The sequence below is a fragment of the Athene cunicularia genome (assembly GCF_003259725.1).
Source record: "Athene cunicularia isolate RWA chromosome 13 unlocalized genomic scaffold, athCun1 chr13_part1, whole genome shotgun sequence".
Taxonomy (NCBI): Eukaryota; Metazoa; Chordata; class Aves; order Strigiformes; family Strigidae; genus Athene; species Athene cunicularia.
Genome location: NW_020799117.1, coordinates 6,330,575 through 6,351,520, shown reverse-complemented (window position 1 = coordinate 6,351,520; position 20,946 = coordinate 6,330,575). Strand labels below are relative to the sequence as shown.

At 45.3% G+C, this 20,946-nt stretch overlaps 1 protein-coding gene across 2 annotated transcripts; it reads right to left on the bottom strand.

Annotated features, from left to right (window-relative positions):
- Positions 1–134: 134 nt before the first annotated feature.
- On the bottom strand, positions 135–20,940 carry HMGXB3 (HMG-box containing 3). 2 transcript variants are annotated; one of them, XM_026858323.1, is made up of 20 exons: positions 20,805–20,940; positions 19,388–19,535; positions 18,808–18,982; positions 17,797–18,360; positions 17,053–17,151; positions 15,585–15,716; positions 13,195–13,604; positions 12,659–12,834; positions 12,280–12,377; positions 11,682–11,780; positions 10,964–11,113; positions 8,997–9,295; positions 7,420–7,547; positions 6,662–6,793; positions 6,214–6,398; positions 5,403–5,622; positions 4,179–4,312; positions 3,658–3,774; positions 3,021–3,230; positions 135–2,436 (listed from the first exon to the last, which is right to left on the bottom strand). In XM_026858323.1, exons 1-20 carry the CDS (start codon positions 20,911–20,913, stop codon positions 1,966–1,968), a joined length of 4,056 nt encoding a protein of 1,351 aa, XP_026714124.1. In that variant the 5' UTR covers positions 20,914–20,940; the 3' UTR covers positions 135–1,965. The 2 variants fall into 2 exon arrangements, with proteins under 2 accessions (XP_026714124.1, XP_026714123.1); XM_026858322.1 differs by having other exon boundaries at positions 137–2,436; positions 8,997–9,298.
- Between the last annotated feature and the right edge of the window lie 6 nt (positions 20,941–20,946).

Sequence of the window (20,946 nt, the reverse complement as noted above, 5' to 3'; positions counted from 1 at the left end):
TATAATGGTGGATGAATTTCAAGGGTGATGCTGGAACATGAGACAGGTCACTGTGGTGTCAGTCTGAGGCCAAAGGGCCCTGGTGACCAGACTCAAGCTTACTGGAGCTCCAGCCAACTGAACACAGCCTGAAGAGAAGTTACTGCCACCAGCTGCAGCCTCTCTCCTCTGAAAGTCACCTCAGGAGCTGCCCTGCGCAGGGAAATGCACAACAGATAGACCAGGGGAGTCAACCATGTGCAGAAGCTCCTTTCTTGCCCCCCATAAGAACCACATTTTAACTGCACTTAGCAGGATAATCTGACACTTTGGAGTGGTGGCAGAGCTGCTCTGCTCAGAAGACCTTGCCTCTGAGAATTCCAGGCTTTCTACCACCACCACAGCAGCAAGACTGGAAGTGTGGTGTACACACAGTGTTTGTGCCCCTTCCCTCTGCAGTCCTCCAGGTCTTGTACACAACAAACAAGTCACATGGCCACAGTTTCACCCCAAAAATTGGAGATAATTTATTAAATTTTATCACTGACTGAAAAAAGTCACTAATGTCTCTTATAATAAGTTAAATGTTCTTAACAGAAAAACCCCAAGCCATAATTACTGCATTTGCTCAGACTTAATACATTTACTTTAACAGTACGGTACTCAAGAGGTTCCCCTTCACAGAAGGGAGTTTTCAACCACACCACAAGCTTCTGAATCTTCCCCACTGCTCAAACCCCCTGGATGGCAACTCAGCAGCCCAGCATCCCACTTCTCTCCTCTGCATCTCACAGCAAACATCCATCCACCTTCACCGCCAGCAAGAGGGAGCCGGCAGCAGACAACGTGCGGAGCTTTGCAACCACAGCCCAAGGCGGTCTTCAGACACTGCAGGGGCAGAGGGCTCAGTGAGGAGCAGCATGAGACTCCTCTAACCCCCACGGCGCTGCGCGGACACGGGCAGGGCAAATACAACGCCTGAGAGAGTGCCAGGACTGCAGCTCTCGCAGCACTGCCTCTGTAGGAGGAACAATGAACCCTGCTCGCTCTGGGGACGCTGCATTCATCGTTTCTTCTTGATCCCACAGTCTTTCTGATTCTGTTCTAAGGGCAGGACCATAGAAATGCAAGTCCTTGAACAGAATTAAACTGCTAAAATAGTGTCCAGAGGGACAGCACAGAAATTTTGAGTGTCCCACTACCTTACACCATGCTCACACAGCCCTCCAGCGAGTTCCCCTGGCAGACAGAACAGTTTTCACTCACTTTATGTTTCAGCTTCTAAATTATTAGTGCTTATGTGAGGGGACAAAAAAAAAATTCTAAAATCTTTCTGCAGCCAAAGCACCTGCAATCCTGGATCCAGGAGTGCAGCCTCCAGGGAGGCTCCCAGATACAGTGAGTTAAAGCTGCACGACTCCTCCTCCTCGACTAAAGACTCCCTGCAGCCAATGCACACGAAAGCTCTGCAGGTTTCCCAAGCAGGAGTCGGTGTCCTAAACTAATCTATTCAGAACATTTTGGGGGAAACGTTCTTAGCTGTCTGCCTTTCAGGCCTGCTCCCACACCCCCACCCCTGCCACCAATATGCACAAAGAAGTCGGCAAGCAAGATTCAGAATTAAAAAAAAAAACTGCACTTGACCAGGCTCACTCCCCACTGCCACAGAAATGCCTCTTCCTTCTCCACTCGCCGGCTGCAGGGAGGGGAACATTCCACACCACTGCACAGCGGGTCCCTTGCACACCTCAGGAGGCAGCTGTAGCCTTCAGCAAGGGGGTGACAGATCCACGCTCGCAGCAGCTATCATGACGCTATGGAAGCACACAGCTCTTTGGTCATTAACAGCAGTCAAAGCCACCGGCATCACATCTCCAACCTGTAAAAATAAAACTCTCAAGCCAGACAGCTGCCCAAACCTCGCAGAAGCTGGCCCAGCCCACCCATCCACACCACCAGAAAGAAACCAACAAGCTGGCTTGTTCCTCAGCAACCTCTATCATCCTCCTGCTTCCCCTCTTCATCCTCTTCTGTTTCTGTTTTAATCTGGGCCACGCCAAGCCGGTAGAGAGCATCACGAATGACCACCTCCCCCGGCTGGCAGCTCTGTACGATCTCCTGGATCTGCCGATTCACAATTTCCCTGCTGGTGAGGAAGTCCATGAGGCGGTTGTAGAGGTAATAGTGCGTGGCATTCTCAAAGGTGATGGGCCTCTGGCGGATGTTGCTCGTTTTGCTGTCGTTGATCGCAGCGATGATGGCACCGTAGGGCTCCAGCTCCCGGCACAGGGAGATGCAGTGGTGCCGGGCCGTTGGATCTCCGTGGCTGTTCTGTTCCGAACCCATGTGAACAATGCGGCGTGCTGACGACTTGGTGACTGGGTGCTGAACAGAGTGCTCAGCCACAGTCATGTCTACGCTGTAGTGCTGGTCTAGCAGTTCAGGGCAGGACACATACTGGGAGAGAGAGAGACACGCACCAAGTAGAACAAGCAGCAAATTTCTCGTGGCCAAGAAGAACAAGACAAAGCTACTGTGTGGCTGAACTCCAACCAGTGCTACGACCCCGGACAGAGGCAGGGCTGATTCAGGCTTCCCCTGCACACCACAAAGGTGGCTCTGTATGCCTCCTCCTCACTCCTATGCCCTCAGATATAATCCCAAGGCACTGACAACCCCACTTCCTCTCCCATTTCTCCAGTAATAGCATTAGTTTGAGAGAAGCGAGTTGCTGTGTCAAAATAAGCGACATGCCCCAAAGGTCATGATTTGAACTGTTACAACACACTTCCAGCACAGCTCTTCCTATTAAGGGGCAGGAACCTAATACAATGCCCCAAGCAACATGTAATGCTTTTTGCTATGCTCAGAAGCTATGCCCTGGCAAAGCTGCGAGTCAGGAGACACTCAGCAGGTCCAATTATCTCGAGGCACAATGCAGGTTACACGTATTTTTAAAATTTTATTCTTATTTTAAATCTCACTTGAAACTTTTCCATATTAGACTGGCATAGCTGAGTGAAAAGGTGAACATAACTAACCATTGGAGGATCCATTGGGTCAGAGAAGCAGCCCTGGTTCTTCCCCCACATCTGTGAAGTCAGGCCAGGACAGCAGACATCTGCACACAGTGCCACTGAAGAGGCTGTATCAACAACATACACTGGAGGCCAGTGACGTGAGGAAACCAACAAGTCCACATGATCTCGGGCATTTTCTCCTCTGACTATGTACTTCGAGCCACACACAACCTGGAAAGAAAAGGATTAACACCAAACACCACAATAAAACTGAAAACTTATCCTGAAAACTGAATACAGTCTTAAGAAAAGTTAAGCTTCCTTTCAGGTATTCCAGACAATTCAGTAACCAGACAGTTACTTTCCCTAGAGATATTCTGTTTCCTCCTCATACACATTTACTTTATCTTGTTTAGGAAGTGATTTTCAACTCCATCTCAGCAGTGACATCAAAACCAGGCTTCAGATCACTAGTTGATCTTGAAATCCCCTGCAAGACTGCTCATACGCCAAGCCCCTGAGGCAGTGACGTTTCATTTCCAAGGCTCAGAGGGCTCACTCCATTGCTTCTATTTAATGAGGCAGTTCCACACTGGTAAGTCAGATAATAGTGAATAGCAAGGTAAGAAAGAACATTGCTGACTCCAGCCTTCCTTACCTGATGTGGACACACTTTGTAGATTTTCCCTCCTGTGTGATGTGCAGAGGCTTGTGTGATGCTTGTCCCATTCTGTATAAACTCATAGAGTGCCAGGAGGGAGTAGCAGAGCTGGTCCTGGAAAAGACGGGCCCCAGAGAAAGTCTGTATGTGGCTAAAATTAATGGGCTCCTCCAGAGAAGGAGGCAGCTGCAGGTAAGGTCTTCCAAATCCTAATTTGCACTTCATCCAATAACTTCCTAATCCTACGCTCAGCACCGTGAGGATGACAAGCAATTACACAATGCTGAGCCTGTGACAAGGTAATTACAGGCTTCCTTTCTTCTAGCCCACAAAGGTTCAATTTATTTCACCATGTGTAAATTATCCTGTAATCTGCAGGCACTCACTTCTAACCCACCCCTGCCCTTAGCGCACTCAGATGAGCAGTTAATTATCTAGGACAGCAAGTGTGAGTGAGGGAAGACAGTGAAGAACAGCTCCACTCCTTCAGGCTTGTATGTGGGCAAACAAGCCATTACCTTTGTATCTGAAGCCTCCCAGGGGATGCCACACTGTGTCAGAAAGCTCTGCAGCTCTTCCTCACTGTAAGAGCTTATCAGCTCAAGCCTGACGATTTCTTCCTGAAGGAGCCTCACCAAGGCACTCCCATTACCTGCAAAGGCAGGAAACAAGTCATAGACTCATTCTCAGGTAGGGAAGTCACCAAAATAATTTCTTCTGAAGACTACAGACGCAGAGACTGCACAACCAACTGCCAGCAAGCAAAAGGTGTGACTAATCCTATTTCCCAAGTATGTCACAGCCCACACTCCCCTCGAACCCTTGGCTAGTGAGCTCACCAGACTGAGCCCAGCAGAGCCACAGACTCCATGAGCACTTGTCTAACCTGTCTTTTGTAAGCTTCAAATGACTGGCTGGACTGATGTGAAGATACACAAGTGACAGACGAGTGCAGAGAAATGTGACTGCAGCTTTCAGACAGAGCAGCTCCAGGCTCACCCTTCACATCTCCTCCCCAGTTCTTTCTCTGGAGCTCTGCTTCTTGAAAGCCCATGTAGCCCTTCTGCAGCTCAACTCTCTAAAACAGCTGCAGTCCTGTCTGCAAAGCCTACTCATACACTTGTTAAGCCTGCAAAGCCAGTTTCCTTCTTACACCTAATACCTAAACTGTTCAGTGAACCCAGTGCTAACTAAGTTTAGCTCTCGTACATCTGAGCTTATTCATCTCATGGTTTCTTGTTACATGCAGTCAATGCCCTGGATATACTGAAAGCTGACAACACTGATCAAGTCTAGCACATCCATTTCCTAGTCTTTTTCAAGTTCTGTAAAACCTCATTCACCTTCATTGAGATTGTGATATCAATATACCAAGCACTACCTGCAGATTTCACAGGCCAAGTATCGGTCTAACACAAAACAAATACTGACTGGTGTTCCTGTTATACATGCATCCCTCTGCAGTCAGACCATATCTCATTTGGGGTGCAGTGCTCTCTTGTCCCCCACATCTCAAATGCATCAGAGCACACCAGTGCATTCAAGTTTCACTAGGCAGGCCAAAGCTCAAGATGCTAAGTGTCCTGAGAACAGGTGAACTCACCCCAGCATTCTTGCCTTCTCTCAGCAGACATAACTTTTAAAGTCATGCAACCATCAATTCTCAACTCTAACCACCACCAAAAGTTGGAAGTCACCACCACATAAAGCACAAACTTCACAAGCACAACCTCAGCAGTTACCTGGCACTGGCTGCGCGTCCAGGTTCTTGTCCTTCTCAGTATTGATCACCATCGCTCCTCTCATCAGTGGAGGGAAGAAAGGAGCAACAATAGAGGCATCAAACTTTGTGATGGGGATGCTAGAAGGAAAAGCCACCTGCTCAATCACCTCTGTCTCCATCGTGGACCAGAAGTCTTCTACATTCACTTCACTCGATGGCAAGAATTCTGGCCAAGTAAACTACAAAGAGCAAGAAACACACTGGTCAAATACAAATAACTAGTTCATGTGACAGTTGTGTGTCAGCCTCACTCAAGGCACGAGGACTATACCCAGGAGAGTGCTCAGCCCACATAAAACAAAATGACTTCAGGCTCCTAGAGTTCTCCACAATTTTTGCTGGGTGAGAGTTAAAGATTTATTTGACATAAAAGCCAGGCAGTTGGGCTTTTTTCCCCATTAGAGAGGACAGCACCTCAAGGAAACTGGGGAACATTATTTTTTTGGGAAAAAAAAAAAAAGAATGCCTTTGTATTAAAGGAAGAAGGCCAAGTTGAGCAACTTTCATCCAAGGTCCCTACTGCCAGAGGCTGCTGGACAAAAGCTGTGGTCCAGGGACAGAGGATCTTGTTTTCCCCAAACTATAGATCAACACCTCTAAGAGGAAGTGCAGGCATCACCACTCCAGCCACATCCTCTTGCATGGCATCAGCAGAAAACTGCTCTCAAAGGTCTCATGTAATTATCGTGCATCATGAAGACCAGAGTCAGCAAAAGTCATTACGATCTGCTTTGAACATGAACAGGATGTGAAGTTTGTGAAAAGCCTACCTCTATGTTTTTCAGTGCCAGGACATTTTCCACATTCCTCTGAGCTATTTCCACCTTGGGGGTTATGCCACAGATTCCACAGATCATATCATTGTAATCCCGGACTGTGAGGCACTCAAAGGCCCAGTAGCCATTGCACAACAGTTCCTGGAGCTGAACCTGCTCATCAGGGCTCAGGCTTTTTTCTGAAAAGAGAACATGCCACTGTTAAAGCTTTCACTTCCTAAAGTCAGTGGGAAGGTAGAACTCTCCTATGCAGAATAAAACCAAACCTGTCCTCCAGAGAACTGTTACAAAGAACTAGTCAGAGGTACTGCTGGCTTTAGGAAGTAATTTAACAGAAACATACCACACCAGAAGACGTGGGCTTTGCCTTTTTTATAACCTAGCAATCATCAGCTAGTCACAGTTTGGTGTGTTAGGGTAAAAACCAAGAAGGAGAACCCACCAGTTTGCTCCTGAACAGAGTCAAGAATATTGCCAACAGCCACTCTGGGATCCTCTCCAAGTTTAATGTGGTTTCGGATTGCAAACAGAAGATCCAAGCTCACTAGCAACTTGTTACCCACATTGAAAAGGCCTGCAGTTAAAATAAGACAGTTATTGTCTGTAGGGTCCCAGATCTTCCTTACAGTGAAAAAGATTCCCTACTGACATGCAAAATACTCATATGAGTATAGTTCAGAGGATAATAAAAACATCCAGATAGTGCTTCTGGGACTGTTCCCTCTGCACATTAGCAAGATTAGCTCCTTTCACAGACTTGGCTTTAAACTAAAAAAGCTACAAGGAATGGCAACCAATCCATTTCCTCAGGTCCACGCTGCCTTGCAGAAGGCCCACAGTGACTGCCACTGAGCCTCACTAGTCAGCCCTGAGAACAGCACTCTGCAGAGATGTCTCTGACTATGATCTCTGGGGCTGTCTTGCAGAACTCAACATCCACCACTTACACAGAGGAGACCTACACCAGCAAAGCAAGGCACAGTCTTCTTCATCTAATCACCCATATGTGCTTTCCTCACAAATACAGATTTACTTGCAGAATAAGCAGAATAGTGCAAATCAAAAATAATTCCAGTTTAATACACTGGGGCAGGGAACGGGCTTTTCTGTGCAAAGACAATGCCCTGATACAGTCCCAAGGCTTCTGAAGGGTTTAGGCTTCAGTCGTGCTGTAAGTCAATATGCTTATATTTTTCCTACCTGTGTAAATATCAGTGAAGCTATGGAGGGCCAGACACTGCAGGTTCAAGCACACTTTGACCTGAGCTGTAACCACCTGTAATCTATTAGCTGTCAGCAGCCAGCACTCCTGAGGACCAGCAAGGGAGCTGTAACAGACAACAAAAGACAACTCAGAATCAGGTCAACAGGTTTCAGTCCAGTCCTGTCATAACTTAAAATGTTCTAGTTGAGATCACTTCATTAGTATGTCAGTATAAGACAGTTCACATCATTTCATGCCAGGAAAAAACCCAAAAGTTACATTTTAGAATTAATTCCCCTGGCAGAGTCAGGTCACTGCTCACATTCTTTTAACAGCACTGCAGGATCTCTCCAGCTCCATACAACAGGCACATAGTACTGGAGAAGTGGAGAAAAATCTGTGGCCCCAGATGCCCTGGGAGAGCATCAGCCCTACTGCTGTGGGGCAGCAAGTGGTGGCTAGTAACACATTCTACCTGACAGCCTGTCCCTGCACACACACACATTCAGAAAGGCCTGATCCTCCACAGTACAGCTGCCAAGGAGGAAGTTCAGACAAGAAAATGACAGTTGTGCCTTAGTGGCAGAAATACAGCTGTCCCCCTGAGAAAATAGGAATCAAAGTCAAAGCTAGCTCCCTCCCACTGCCAGGGGTTTAATTAGAGCCTATGCAGGCACACACGAGTCCCACACTCAGAGCACTGCAAAGCAGCCCAGCACTGAGCGAGGATTTACAATGCACAGGTTAGTAAGTCACAAGGTGAGGGACAGGGTGCAAGATAGCTCTGTTTTGCAAAAATTACTGAGTACAAAAATTATCCCTGCTGGAAAAATCTCAGTTAGTACTAGCCTGACCAAAGCAAACATCCTTGACTGGTATCAAGAAATACAACAGTAAACTACACATTTTGCTGTGGGGAACATTTCAGCTCAGGCTTTCAGCAACAAGAGGATGTTTGGGAGACTCAGCGAGGAGATATCCTACAGGCTTTTACAGAAATCTAGTTAAGGTAATCTTGCCTATATATTGGTAATTTCTGAAAGTCATTCAGGTTTCAATTTGGATATTTGTTCCAGAAAAGGATTCACTCAAGCCCACGCTAAGCCATGAAAAGAACTAAAACATCATAAGCAAAAAGATCCACAGGAAATATTCAGATCAGGAAGAGAGAGGAAAGAGAAATCACATAACAAGTATCTCTAATCCCACAATTTTGCCTCTGTCAGCCTCAAAACATCAGACTGGGAAACAAAGAAGGGATGACTAATGAAAAGATTCTGATTCAAGGGGAAAAAAAAATTACATCTAGACTTAGCAGTCACTCTTTGATCAAGCTCTCCTGCTGTACAGAAATGGTAACTACGACAAAACTACACTGCACAGGAGAAACAGAAACAGCCTATTGTTTCAGAACAGAAGCAGCTAAACCCTTTCCACACATATGTACCTTATTCAGTGTCACTTACAGCAGCTCCAGTACCAGGGGCTAAAGCAAATATTATTTCAGGCATGCTTGTAACATAGAGTATCAGCACGAGGTTGAAAGAGTCACAAGTCTAAAACAGAATCTTACTTCTGTCCCCCTTTGAACAATGGGCTGTTACAGAGGAGGCACTGCGTAGATGGAGACTCATAGTAGTTTGACCAGGAGGTCTGCTCTATGGTGACCGTCTCCTCACTCACGTTGGAGAGGATGAGCCTCGAGCTGTTGAGTTCATGGATGAGTGCGAAGACCTCGGCCAGTTCCGATTCGTTCTCTGGGATCTGCATTACCTTGCGCAGCAACTGCAGGGTGGATTGGCGCTGGATCTCTTTCTGGGATGGGGTTAGGGGCTCGCTGGTGTTCAGCACATCAGACTGACCTGGACTGACCTCCTGGAAAGCAAGTAAAACACTCACATATTCAACTAGGCAAGAGTAGGGATGAAATATTAAGAAGCCCAAAGAAGTCATAAAACATAGGAGAAACACAGTAACCTTTGTACCCAGCAGACTTAACTTCTACTCCACTGCTCAGTCATTGACTCCAGAGAGTAGCTTCAAGACAAAGTTACTTCACCAAAAATACTTTATTACAGCCCAACCTTTAAGGTACTCCTGTAACACTGCTAGACCATGGCAGATTTGCCATTAAATTGGAGTGTCAGCACAGGGATTGAGGATTGAGAGGGTGAGAACAACCACCAACAGGTATATAAACACTTCAACAATCCTGGCAATCGTCATTGCCTTTCTCCACAGGTTATCAGGCACGTTCTCCTCTGTAACACACTCAGCCACGGCAACCTGCACACCTCTCCAGAAGCCAGAGACGAGCACTAAATGCAAACTAGGGGCTACAGAACACACTAATCAATTACAATTGATCAACTATAGTCCTCAGACACCACCCTCCCAACACACATATACTATCAAGACAAAATTCACAAACACAGGAGAACCAAGCTCTAGGTAGCTCATAAGAACAGCAAGAATGCAAACAGGCTAATCTGTTTAATCACTTAAACTCTTCTGCCAATGTTTCAACCTGTTTTTCTCTCTAGTCTAGCAATGAGCTAAATGATGAGTCCAAAGCCCAGAGACAACAACGAACTATGCAATAGGAATGTTCAACACATCTAGAACCAGAAAATAAAAAAACTAAATGAGGAAGAGACAAGCCACAGGCCTCTCAAAATGCAAGCTGAGCTAAGCACACTGCTGTTCCTTACACAGTTGCTTATGTGTGAGTTTCACACAGGCCATTTCAGTTTGTTTGTTTTTTTTAAAAAGCACTACACAGTTATGTTCTTCAAAATAAAATAAAAAAGCAACTGGAAGAGTTATATTACCACACGGACTAAGATGTAGTCTGTCCATATGCTGAGTGGGCATTTCAGCTAAGAACAGGACAGCTCCTCTTTATAAATCTAACCTTTGAAACTTCAAATACAAAAAAAGCCAAACAAACAAAACCCAGAATTCATTCTTTTTATCCATGTAGAACAGCAGACAACTGAAAAACATCTTTCTACAACAGAAAAAAAAAAAAAAAAAAAAAAAAAAAAAAAAAAAGTAATGCAACCAGAAATAAATTCAGGCTGGGAGTAAAGTTGCACTACAAACCCCTAAAAATGGGAAGCTCTAATACAAAATGTACTAACTTGACTGAAATTAGCCACAAACTGGTCACCAAGCATGGTAAACTTGGGAGTTTATTGATGAAGTCTGAAGTTCAACAAAGCCGATACAACAAATGTGACTTCAGGGGTGATTTCCCCAGCATGTATTGGCAGGCTGCAAGAATTTTTAAAGTTATGAAGCCATCCAGTGGTAGAACTGAGCACACTCAGTCTCGTTTGCAGCCTGAAGCACCACTGCTGCAGGAGCTGGACAGTACACACATCATCACAAGTATTTCCAACAGGACATTACTCTATTAGAAAAGCTCACCATAATCAAAAAAAAATTAACTTATTCCCATGGGCGCTTGCAAACTAAGGTACTTCCCTGCTCACCCCACAATGGCCATTTGACAAGATGAACTATGCTGAACCTTACCAGGGATTTTGCTGTTTTCTCAGCTCTGTCTTTGGCAAGGTTGTATCCGCAGCTTGGACAGATCCGTGGCTTGTGCCTGTTTGTATACATGTAACTACAAGAGGGATTCTTGCACTTCCCTCTGCCACGTGATGTTGCCAATCCCAAATCCTGAAGGACACAAAAAAGATGTTTGCTGACTTTGACTTTTATATGCCTTAGTCTTTTAACAGTTGGACTCGATGATCTTAAAGGTCCTTTCCAGCCTAAATAATTCTGTGATTCTATGCCAACTAGATTCTAGAAAAGTCTGCCTGAACATCATATGCTTTTTCCCCACTTTATAATGCCTCGTTTAAAGGTCAAATAGCAGGCATTGTCACTTTGCACAGAATATTTTAACCGGCACTTAAACATTTTGGGGCCTATTCCAGAGACCACAAACACTTAACATATTCAATTCATTCAGAAACCACTGATCCTCCCCTGCTGAACTCAAAGAGGGGATGGGGATTATGCCAGGACATGAAGAAAAATCCAGTTCTTAAAAAGGTCCCAAACATGACTGCAACAGAGTACAGTCACCCTGGATTAGGTCAACAGATGACAAAGTACAGACTGTCTCACACTAAATACAAGATACATTTCTGCAAGTCAGTAAAACGGAAGTCACAGAACAGTCTCACCCCAGAGATGACACTCCCCACAGCGTAAGTCAGACCATCTGAAAAATTCTCACCAAAGTTACAGTGCAGCTGTATTTGTAGGAAGGGAGTGCGTCTGGTTTGACCTCCACTACTTTAACCTGAGATGCTCTGCTGGTCAAACCACTGTGGAGCTGGAGATTGAAAGCAGAAAAAACAACGTCCATGAGACACCTACTACCGAATACATACATTCTGTAAGCAATACCTATTAGCATTTTTTCTCCTCAGTAAATCAATTAATGATCATTTAATATCAGAGGATTACAACACACTGTTTTTCATGCTAAGACATTACAATTCAAACAGAAGTACTCCAGCCATATTTCACGAGTGAAAGACCCAGGACTCAGCATGTCAGATTATCAAAGCAGATCCTCAAAACATCTTCTGGAAGTAGCTGGGAGGTTCTCAGAGCAGGCAGCAGAAGGATCATCCCACAGCATCTCCCAGTTCGGTTCCTACAGTCAGCCATGCAGCATTCACACTGCTTCCAAGCCTTATCACAAAGACTGTCAGTCACAGATCTCATCACCATCAGGCTGCTAGATTTTTATGTTCTATTTCTCACCATTCGGGTCATATCCTTCATCTGGGGAAGTAACATGCAATCAAAGGACAAACCATAGGTACCTTTCGCTCCTCAGCACTTGGTGGCTGCAGAATCGACTGGCCCAATTGTTTCAGCGTACTGGGCTTCAAGCCTGATGTTCTCACAGGGGAATGCTTGTCTTGAAGGAAGAAAAGGATGCAGCAGGTTAGGTATGAAAAAAACAGGTCCTGTTTCATTCTGACATCTTTGGGTAAATGCCACCATAGCCATATGAGAATTTTCCTCTGAATTTGGTGTTTTGTGGCCCATTTACCCACACTCTCAGAGAGAAAAAGTGAGTTTTTCCTAGCATAGGTCACCATCTCCCTTCAGACGTATCATCTTATTTGACAGAGACCACCTCAACATGGCGAGGAAAGACAGCTACTCCCAAAGCACACCAGAGAATACTGCTTTTACCAGTATTTGCAAAGGCCTGTCTGTTGTTGGGCTGCTCAGTGCTGGCTTCTCTCCCCACGCTGGCCGGTGCAGGCAGAATGGCTCGCATGGGTCTTGCTGCAGCCAGCAAAGAGGGCTTAGGTCTTGGTTTACTCTTTACTTCTTGTCCTTTTTGTGTAGGAGCCGGAGCATCAATTCTGAAAGACAAGAGCTACAACTGGAAAAAAATTCCATCAATATCCCCCTCAGCCTCAGTTTTGTTTTCTTCCCTGACCTGTGCTTTATTAGCACAATAATCACAGCTATTGGAGTAGAAAGGACTAATAGTGCTAAGGATACATCTGCCCCATGACTACAATTGTTACTTAAAAAACCCCCAACAAACTAGCTCTGATGGACAAAATCTCAAAGGAACAATCCTGAACTGGCACAAAACAGACAGCAAACAGAAGAGGTCTCACAGAAAGCACTGCCAACAGCCTTCAATTTCTTGGATTAGTCCCATCAGCACACAACAGACATCACACAGTCCCGTAACATATGGAAAACTGACTCACCCCATTGGCTTTTTTGCAGAGGCATTTGGACATGGCACCTCAGAAGATGGAGGCATCCCCACCGCTACACTATCTTTTTCTGCCTGCTCCGAAGAGTCTCCGTGCCACTGGCTCTCCTGACCCAGCATCACTCCAACAGCACTCCCTCCGTCTTCAGCAAGCACACTGTTTGCAAGAATGTGAGCCTCAGAGATGATCACTTCCTCCCACTCCATCTCCTGCATTTGCCCTCCAGCAGGCACAGCATTCAGCAGCTGGCTGACAGCTTCCGAGCTTTCCAAGGCAGACTTGGAGGTACTCTCGTTAACAGCTGCTGGTTCTGTGAATACTGACTGTTGACCTCTTTTAGCTGCTGGAGTTTTAAGAGAGGTGCCTGAATTTGGCTCAGATTTGCTTTTTGGTTGCTTTTCCTGGAAACAAAGAGATAGTCACATTTCAGACTTCTAGGCTTTCACAGGTAAGTTCCCTTCACATATGCCAGGGTTGCCATGGCCTATTTAATGCTGGATCAAACCAGCAAAATCCAAAGTGTTTAAGCAGTGAACTATACGAGAGCAGAAAGACATCATCTCCTACGACAGCAAAGTCCCTGTTAACATTTTATCAGCCTTCTGGCCCTTCATGTATTATTTTTAGACACTGTTTACTTTGGAGAATCAGTCTTTCTTAAACTCCCTCAAATATCACCATTAGCATCAACATCACAAACTCACCCACCACCCTCTGTAACAAGGACCCACCTCCTACGCTCCCCTTTCAGAGCTTCAGCTCTCTGACGCTGTCTGTTCCTTCAGGAGAGAATTATTTAGGAAGGTTTTCTAACTTTAAGAAAAACATTACCTTCAAGACTAAGGCTACAGAAGTCATGTATCAGGGTCAACAAAGCTAGGATAGAAGACTGAGTCAGTAATATGCAAAAAGATAGGTGAAATGGAATCAAGAGTTTCTGGCCTGACAAGCACATTAATTATAAGCTCTCTAAAGAGTTCATACTCAGAAGGATAATCTAGGTTTTTAAAAACAGACTTCTTATAACCTAGTCCCTTTCCCTTCTAAGGAACAGGAAGGTATGTGTATATTTAGTTTCAGTACTATGGTTAAAAAAATCTGCTGGTGTATGCTTTTCCCAAGGCATGACAGCACAAAAACAACAAGTGGAACTGTTTATGCAAACATGTTCCCAGAAGAGCAGAACAAAACTGAAAAAGACAGAAAGAAAACTCCCTCTAAAACCTTACAGTTCTAATCAATGTAGGACTTAACAGGAGCAGTCACTCCATATTCAGGTAGAAACATATTTTTGCTGTTAGCCATTGATCTACTTCAGCAGGTTCACAGAACAGAAGCTAAGAGGCTATCATCACTACTTGTCTCCTGCCATGCAGGAAGCCCAGCCATCAGCTTGGACACTACTGAGTTTGAAAGATGCCTAAAAAACTTCTTGCCCCTAAATGTTTAATGGATCTCGACACAAAACAAAGAAGGTTCAGAACAAATCCACATAAAGCCACTGAATGCCAATGCAGATTTTCACACTGAGAACATCCTTTAACTTGTGCCTGAGGAGCCTTGTTTCAGGCAGAAATTGAATGAACGCACATCTGTTCAGAGCTAATTACCATGACACTGCCAAGGTTTAAGGAGCAAGTTTTGCTGTATACAGCTAGTGGAGATGCCAAGAACTTAAGGAGAGTAGGTATCATGTGGAGAAAGACTTTTCCACTCAAACAAAATTCACAACTCCACCAACACATGGGAACTTCCTTCCAGCCAAAGGTCAGAACATCATGAACAATCAGACACGTGGCCATCAGCCAACGATACCCAACAGCACTTCAGCTTCCACTGCCTAAAATTTACTGGCTAGCTCCCAAAGGATCATATACCTACTGCAGCTGAGAATTGTTCTCCTTTCCTGTTGAAAAAACAATGCTGAATACCACAGAAAACCTCAATGTGTAGAAGAACCTCAAAGGCTGATAAATTACCAGAAAACAAATAGTTCAACCAAATTCCTGAGCTTAGCTAGGACTGCAGCAGGAAGAACAGGCAAATGTCTTCCAGTCACAGCTACTACAATGCAGGCAGAAGGACAGAAGAATGTGTAGCCTCTCAATGAGAGAGAGAGATAGGAAACGCAGCCCCATCTACTCTAACTGACACCATTAGAAGTGGCATCGTTACCCCAGGTGTGGCGATTTCGGGTCTGTCTGACCTTGGCCAAGTGTCCTCTGCAATGGTGACCTGCTCCAGCACCAGCACTGGAACACAAGTGCAGAGATCAATTCCGGCATATCTGACCTCTTGTGCTAGATCTACAGGTCTAGAAATATCACAGGCATCCACAAAACCATCATTTTTTGTCTGAAAATCAGGGAAGGCAATTTTACCTTTGGGATCCATTTCCTTCCCAGGAAGTTCCCACATGTCGGGCATTTTGGTGGCTTATGCCTGGTGACGTAAGTGAAGGAACAACCAGGATTGGTGCAATTTCCATGTCCCCTGCGAGTATAGGAGGTTGTCTGAAACAAGAGTTGTCAAGAATTTCTCTACAGAGCTGAAAAACACAAAGCTGCGCTCATCGCTCCCTTTTTCCTCGTAAGCACTTTACAAATGTTATTCAGCAAATCACCAGCCCTCTGCTATTATTCCTTTTACTGATCAACCACCACACAGTTGGATCAGAGTGAGTCAGCACCATAACTACTCTGAGTCTAAATCCTCAATCTACAAAAGAGCTTTCAGGATTACCAGAATTTAGATCAAATTACAGATGAGAGATGAACAATGCATATGACCTACTGGAGAAGCTAATCTTGCATTTACAGTGATGTAACAGTTCTATTATGAATATGAAAAAGTCATACAATGGTATAAAAATGATTCAAACAGCAGTCCACAGTGAGGCAAGATGTGATTACGAGACTCATGTCAACAGCGCAACAAGACTTGAAGACAAGCACCCAAGATGTAGAGGCAGCTTTCAGCAGTAATTTGTTATTGTATGCAGTAGTCAAGTACTCCCTGGTGCTTTAACTTGCTTTAAACTGCTGTAACACCAGCAGCACCACCAGGCACTTTATAAAAAGACCACTAAAGCAGAACCTGTCATCTTTGTCAGGACAAGTGCATCAACACACTGAGTTTTTGTCAACACAGCACTTCTCAACATTCTGTACTCCGCACTCTTGAGGGAGCTGTTGTGCTCTAAGTCCCTCTCTAGGTATGTTTTCTTCAGGACATGCAAGTGCTGCTGTCAAAGAAACGAGACAATTTAAGGTAGGTCCTTCTGAGGAACAAACACCTCAGGTATGTCCGTTCTCTCTAAGGCACCTCGAAGAATATCACACTATGCACCACTATAAATATCTGCAGTATTCCACCAGCTGGAAGCATAGAGGACCTGGAATCCAGGATTTGATGCTAGTTTATACAACATGAGGAGCTGCAGGGCTGACTGTACAATGAAGCCCCACAATGACTACAGAAATACAGGTGGCTGGAGTGGTTAGATTAGAGAAATAACATTATTCCTCCTCATATAACAGGCCACAAAATCTTTCACATGGGTTCTCAAAACCTGAGGTCACTGCTTCTCTCCTGTCATGTGGCCAAAGCAACAGCCATCCATGAGACTGGGGAACTCACATTTTCCTGTCAGAAGAGCAGATCCTTGCCATTAGTATATACAAGGCAAAAAACAAGGGACAGGAAATATATCAACGACATGACGAATCCCAATTAGATTATCTTTAAAAACTGAATCATGATCAAACCCTTCCTACTCTAACATCTTTAAGACAAGCATATGGTAATGTATCTATACAATAAAATACCACACAAGACTGAATTTCTTACCAATTTAATTGATGCTGGGTTCTCCACAACAGAATGAGCTGGCAAAGGTAACATAATAAACTGTGTAGCGGGTGTGGAGGAGTTACTCTCTTCAGTATCCTAAAAAGAAGTCAAAGGAAAAATAAATGCAGAAAAAAAGAGACACGATGCCCTGTATCCCACCCTCTCATGAACACTACCACTGAACGTATGTCTTAAGGACTGATGAGACCAGAAAGCAGGAGAGTGATCATTTCAAAAGCAATGGCCTTACCAGGTCTATTCTGGAAATTACCAAACTCTTCACAGCTTGAAACTGAAAACAACAGATCCAATTCTTCACAGAGTAAGGTTTTCTATAACCAATCCCTAACACCTCAACTTAAAAGGACTCCCTTCTATCTCTCTGCAGTCAAAACAGCTATATCAAGAGCAGAGAGGTAACATTTTTTTCTCCCCAAAATTTTGTAGTCCAATAGCAGAACCCACTCCAAATGCTGTTATAAGAAACAGTTAAAAAAACTCAAGCAGTCATCTTAAGACACAAGTGATAGCAGCATATAGCAGAGTCAATCTACAAGCAGAGACGCTGTAATCGCCGAGTTACCAAAGCTGCCGCTTCCCTCACCACTGAGCGTTAAGCACGCTGGGCAATGCAGGATCTCCTGCAGCCACCAAGAATCTTAAGTAAAATGTGTTAAACAGCACTCAGACGTTTCAGGTGAGACTCTGGCAGGAGTCTTGAGTGTCACTAGAAAAACTTACCCTCCCAGTCACCACGGTCACCACAGACACACCGTCTGAAACCTGAGGGCGGGCCACGGCGATGCTCCCGTTGGAGATGTCTGTGGAGCTGCTAACTAGAGTCTCTTCAATAACCACCCGAGCTGTCTGATATGGTTGCCCTTCTATTTCCAAAGAAGCTTCATCCAAGAGGATATCCCCAGGCACTTTCTCTGTCATGGCCCCAACATAGTGAGAGAGAACCTCTGACGTAACCACTTCTTCCACAGCATCAGACTGACCAAAGGAAGCAGTCTCTTCTACTAGTCCTTCAATGGCAATGCACTGCTCAGGAATGCCAACATGGCTCGAGTCCACAGAAAGGATGTTTTGTACAGCATCCCGGGAGACATTTGTGATATTAGTGGAAGCCGTTAACCCTTCAGACACTGCCTGACCCTCTGTCACACACAGTTCCAGCGACTGCCTGCTCCTGTCTTCCTGAAGAGTGGTTTTGGGAATAATTATATAATCTGAGCGAGGAAGAATCTTACGGAAACCTGGAATGTCTGGAACTACTGCAGTTTGAGTGGACACCTTGGAGTTCTGTTGGCAAAAACAGAATATGGAATAAAATAAATGAATACAAGAAAAGGAAGAGATTCAGTTCTCAAACCTGCTATTTTAGTGTCTAAAGTTCAAGTGGCTTCCTGTGAATCTCTCCACATGACAGAGCTTGCAGAATCCCTCTCAGCCCTGGTGTTCCCATCCACTTTACCTTCAATCACCCTGACCCCATGACACAAAAATAACTACCATCCCCATCAGTGGGTGCTAGACATATCTGTCTTGAATTTCAAAACATTATCCCTTGACAGAACAGAAGGCAAAAGCAAGATGCAGTGGCCTAGCACGCTGCTTCTTTATGGGCTGTCCTAAGCAGAAATACAAACTGGAATCTGCAGTCAAATGTTTCTCCCACACACAATGCTGTGCAAGCAGATAAGTGCCTCTCTCTCCACATGGCAATGCATTGCCAGAAAGATGACTTACCGGGTCTAATCCCTCTTTCTCCAGCTTGGCTTTCTCCAAGTAATAGCTTTTTTCAGCCACACTGAGCAACCTCCAGCTCTCACTGATCTTTTTGTTGATTTCAGATTGAGGGAGGTGGGGGAGCTCTTGCTGAACTTTCAAGTAAATATCGTAATAGTAGAGGAGGTAAGCAGATCTGGAATGCAACCAGAAACTAAAACATTAAGGTCATTCTACATAAATTATTTTGGAAAAAGAAATCTACAAGGTTTACGTTTGTCTCAAGGTCAAATGACAAGCATGTTACATTCAATTCTACCTGTAAATGCATTTTTTAACCAAATGAAAACTAATTCTGAGGAAAACCTCTGAAATAAGGGGAAAGAGCCTAAAGCAGACTATTCTGGCGTATACAAACTTTAGATTGAGCAATGGTAGCATCAGTAAAGGATGTCAGAGCAAGCCCAAAGCATCAAGATAATACATGATGTTTTACACCACAAGGTGTTCCAAGTGTACTGCAAAGTTCACTCTTATCAGAAATAAGGAAAACTGCTCTCATACCCTACATAGGAGCTAAATGAAAACAGAAGGAACTTACCTAGGCTTTTTGGATTTTTCTCCATGATCACCAGTACTTTTATATTTCTTTTTCTTCTTAGATGGCACTGGCGATGAGTAAGTGTAAGTGCCCTCTATTTCCTCCATTACCACAGTTACTTCAGTGCCATCATATGGAGCCTCCATTGCTAAAAATACATTTTTCATGTTATGCACTAATCAAGTTATACAACATTGCTCCCGACAGACAGCTCTTAATCATCTTTGTAAACTGACAGCATCTTTGGCATGTACATTTGACTTTAACTAAGATAACTATGTGTTAGCAGTTTATTTTTAGAAGACAATACCTTTATTACTATGACCTCAATACCATCAGTTCAGTGCAGATACACTGCACCTGCCCAGAAAGCCAACTGTATCCTGGGCTGCATCACAAGAAGTGTGGCCAGCAGGTCAAGGAAAGGGATTCTCCCCCTCTACTCCACTCTCATGAGAACCCTCCCTGCAGTGCTGAGTCCAGCTCTGGGGGCACCAACATCAGAAGGATGTGGACCTGTTGGAGAGAGTCCAGGGAGACCACAAAGGTGATCAGGGGGCTAGAGCACCCCCCTGTGAGGACAGGCTGAGAGTTGGGGGGTTCAGCTGGAGAAGGTTCTGAGGAGACCTTAGAATGGCCTCCCAGTACTTAAAGGGGCTACAGGAAAGGTGGGAGGGACTCTTTATCAGGGGGTGTAGGGATAGGATTAGGGGTGATGGTTTTAAACTGACAAAGGGTAGATTGAGTTTAGATATGAGGAAGATGATGTTGACTGTGAAGGTGGTGAGGCCCTGGCACAGGTTGCCCAGAGAAGCTGTGGCTGCCCCTGGAAGGGTTCAAGACCAGGTTGGATGGGACTTTGAGCAACTTGGTCTAGTGGAAGGTGTCCCTGCCTACAGCAGGGGGTTGGAACTGGATGATCTTTAAGGTCTTTTCCAACCCAAACTATTCTACGATTCTATGAACTTCCCAGGAACCTCTGGGATAAACTCGGTAATCTAGAACAAGCCTTACACCCATCAAGCAGGTGTCCAGCTACAAAATATCACAACCACACTCACAAGAGCAAGGCCAGAGGCTGAATAAGCAAAGAAGCCTCATTATCCTCTCACCCACCAGGGCTCCTCGCTTAACACTGATGACAACCTCCGGGGCGCTGGGAGGCAGAGAGGATACGAGAAGCCTCAGGAAATAAAGGGCAACAGTACCAGGGCTCAGATGGAGCCCACGCACGACCCGCACCTCGGCCCCGCGCAGTCACTAATCCCGGGGAAGCCAAAACCCGTCAAACCACGGTCCCCTCTCCACCACAGCGCCCGAGGCAAAGAGGAGCGGCGAGGCCCCCTTCGGCCCTGGTGAACCTTCCCCCCGGCCCCCTCCCAGGTGCCCCTCGAGGAAAGGCGCCTCGGCCACTCACTGGGCAGCACCGGGGAGAAGCGATCGGACAGGCAGCGAGCTGTGGTCACGTCCCAGCCGGGGCGCAGCGGCGCGGAGGAGGCAGTGCCGGAGCCGCGGGCCAGCCGCATAGAGGAGAGCGGGCGGACGGGCTGGGCGGGGCG